At 34.9% G+C, this 1,541-nt stretch overlaps 1 protein-coding gene across 1 annotated transcript; it reads right to left on the bottom strand.

Annotated features, from left to right (window-relative positions):
* Positions 1-262: 262 nt before the first annotated feature.
* LOC131060383 (uncharacterized) lies at positions 263-1,186 on the bottom strand. The gene is made up of 2 exons (XM_057993583.2): positions 1,023-1,186; positions 263-940 (listed from the first exon to the last, which is right to left on the bottom strand). The coding sequence occupies exons 1-2, from the start codon at positions 1,062-1,064 to the stop codon at positions 539-541; spliced, it is 444 nt and encodes a 147-aa protein (XP_057849566.1). The 5' UTR covers positions 1,065-1,186; the 3' UTR covers positions 263-538.
* Between the last annotated feature and the right edge of the window lie 355 nt (positions 1,187-1,541).

Here is a 1,541-nt window from a genome sequence, read left to right as displayed (position 1 = left end):
AAATGATATTTTAAAATAACTAAGAAAAAAACAAAAACAAAATTCTTACATAATCCTCATCACAAAAATCATGTGAATCCCCTTTAAATTCTGGGATTTAATATTTTAGGAATCACTCCAAACAGACACTGTTCTCCATTTCTGGATTAATGCCATTGTGATGCTTACTTATATATAACAAAGTAGTGGTTTTACCCTGCCATTATAAAATGAACACCCCATAAGGGACACTGTGCTTGCTTTACTCAGACAACCAAAGATCTGATCATAAAATTCCAATAAAATTCATCAACAGTCAAAAGAATTGTACATTACAAGTAGCTGATATGGTTAATATTCTGGCCATGGCCAATCCAAACATAATAACCAACAACAGAACCACCATATTTCCCAAAGGCTGTCCTTTGAATTAAATCCATACTTACCCAAATAAATAAACAAGAATACACAGACAACCTTTTTCCCCACAACTCAAAATTTAAAAAATGCACAATTCCACCAAACAAAATGACCTAATCAATTACAATTTTTTGGAAAATCACTTACTACTTTTGGGTTTTCCAACAATGGAATCCTTGATACCAGTGGCTGTGGTCATAACCTTAGCACCCGCAGTCTGAAGGATCCCAGAAGGAGGTAACTCCTTTTTGCCATGAATCTCATGAACAATTGTAACTGGAACATCTTCAGTCTTGCCCTCATCTCCAGCATAAGTCCTGTGATCCACACAAGCCACTTCTACTTCCACTTCCTTTTCACTGTCCTTGACAACTTTATCTTCATCAATATCCATCTTCTCCTCTACCTTGTCAGTCTCAGTCTTAGCCTCAGATGTATGTTCCAAATCTGATTCTTTTTTCTTATCCTCCATGCCTTTCTTTTTTGTTGTTTCTTGGGATTTATCATCAACACCCAGATCCTTCAATCTCTCCTCAATCTCCTGCACAACCCATTTATAAAAAAACAATTCAGCACTCCTGCAAATATAAGAAAAGAGCTAAGGATTTTAAGATTTTACATACCTGAGTAATGGGAGCATCCATTGAACTCTTCTCTGAAGACATTTGTGTTCTTACTGTGTGTGCAGATCACTTTCACAGATTGTAATCACTTGGTTGAGATTCAAATGGCCAAAATGCGAATGTTGGATTCTGCTTTGAAATATGAAGATGATTTTGGTGCCCCTCACAGTTGCTCAGAGGATTTATAGGTAACTAACGGTATAGTCTTTGATACCTGTCTGTGGACGTGTCACTCTATATAAATATCTAAGAAAAAGTAAGGTGGGCTAATTGGGCCACCTGTAAATCATATCGTCACAGAAAGATATTTCCTCCCAGACTGAGATCGTTATTATTGAATAATTGCTTATAAGAATATTTGCACCGACCCTCTATTCTTCTTCTTCTAGGGAGGAATCAATATTAGGTGGGGTTTGCAAAGAGAAATCTTAATACTCATTATTATTATTTTTATTTATAGCTTTATTATAGTGATTATTATTATTATTTTAATATTATTACGTATAAATTTTGCAAGTA

The sequence above is a fragment of the Cryptomeria japonica genome, chromosome 4, assembly GCF_030272615.1.
Source record: "Cryptomeria japonica chromosome 4, Sugi_1.0, whole genome shotgun sequence".
Classification (NCBI taxonomy): Eukaryota; Viridiplantae; Streptophyta; class Pinopsida; order Cupressales; family Cupressaceae; genus Cryptomeria; species Cryptomeria japonica.
This window is presented reverse-complemented; position numbering and strand designations above follow the sequence as displayed.

Excerpts from the sequence above, each read along its gene's own strand:
- LOC131060383 (XM_057993583.2), bottom strand. The coding sequence starts at position 1,064 with ATGTCTTCAGAGAAGAGTTCAATGGATGCTCCCATTACTCAG. Across the intron at positions 941-1,022 it reads TGGATGCTCCCATTACTCAG|GAGATTGAGGAGAGATTGAA; the intron begins GTATGTAAAATC and ends TGGGTTGTGCAG.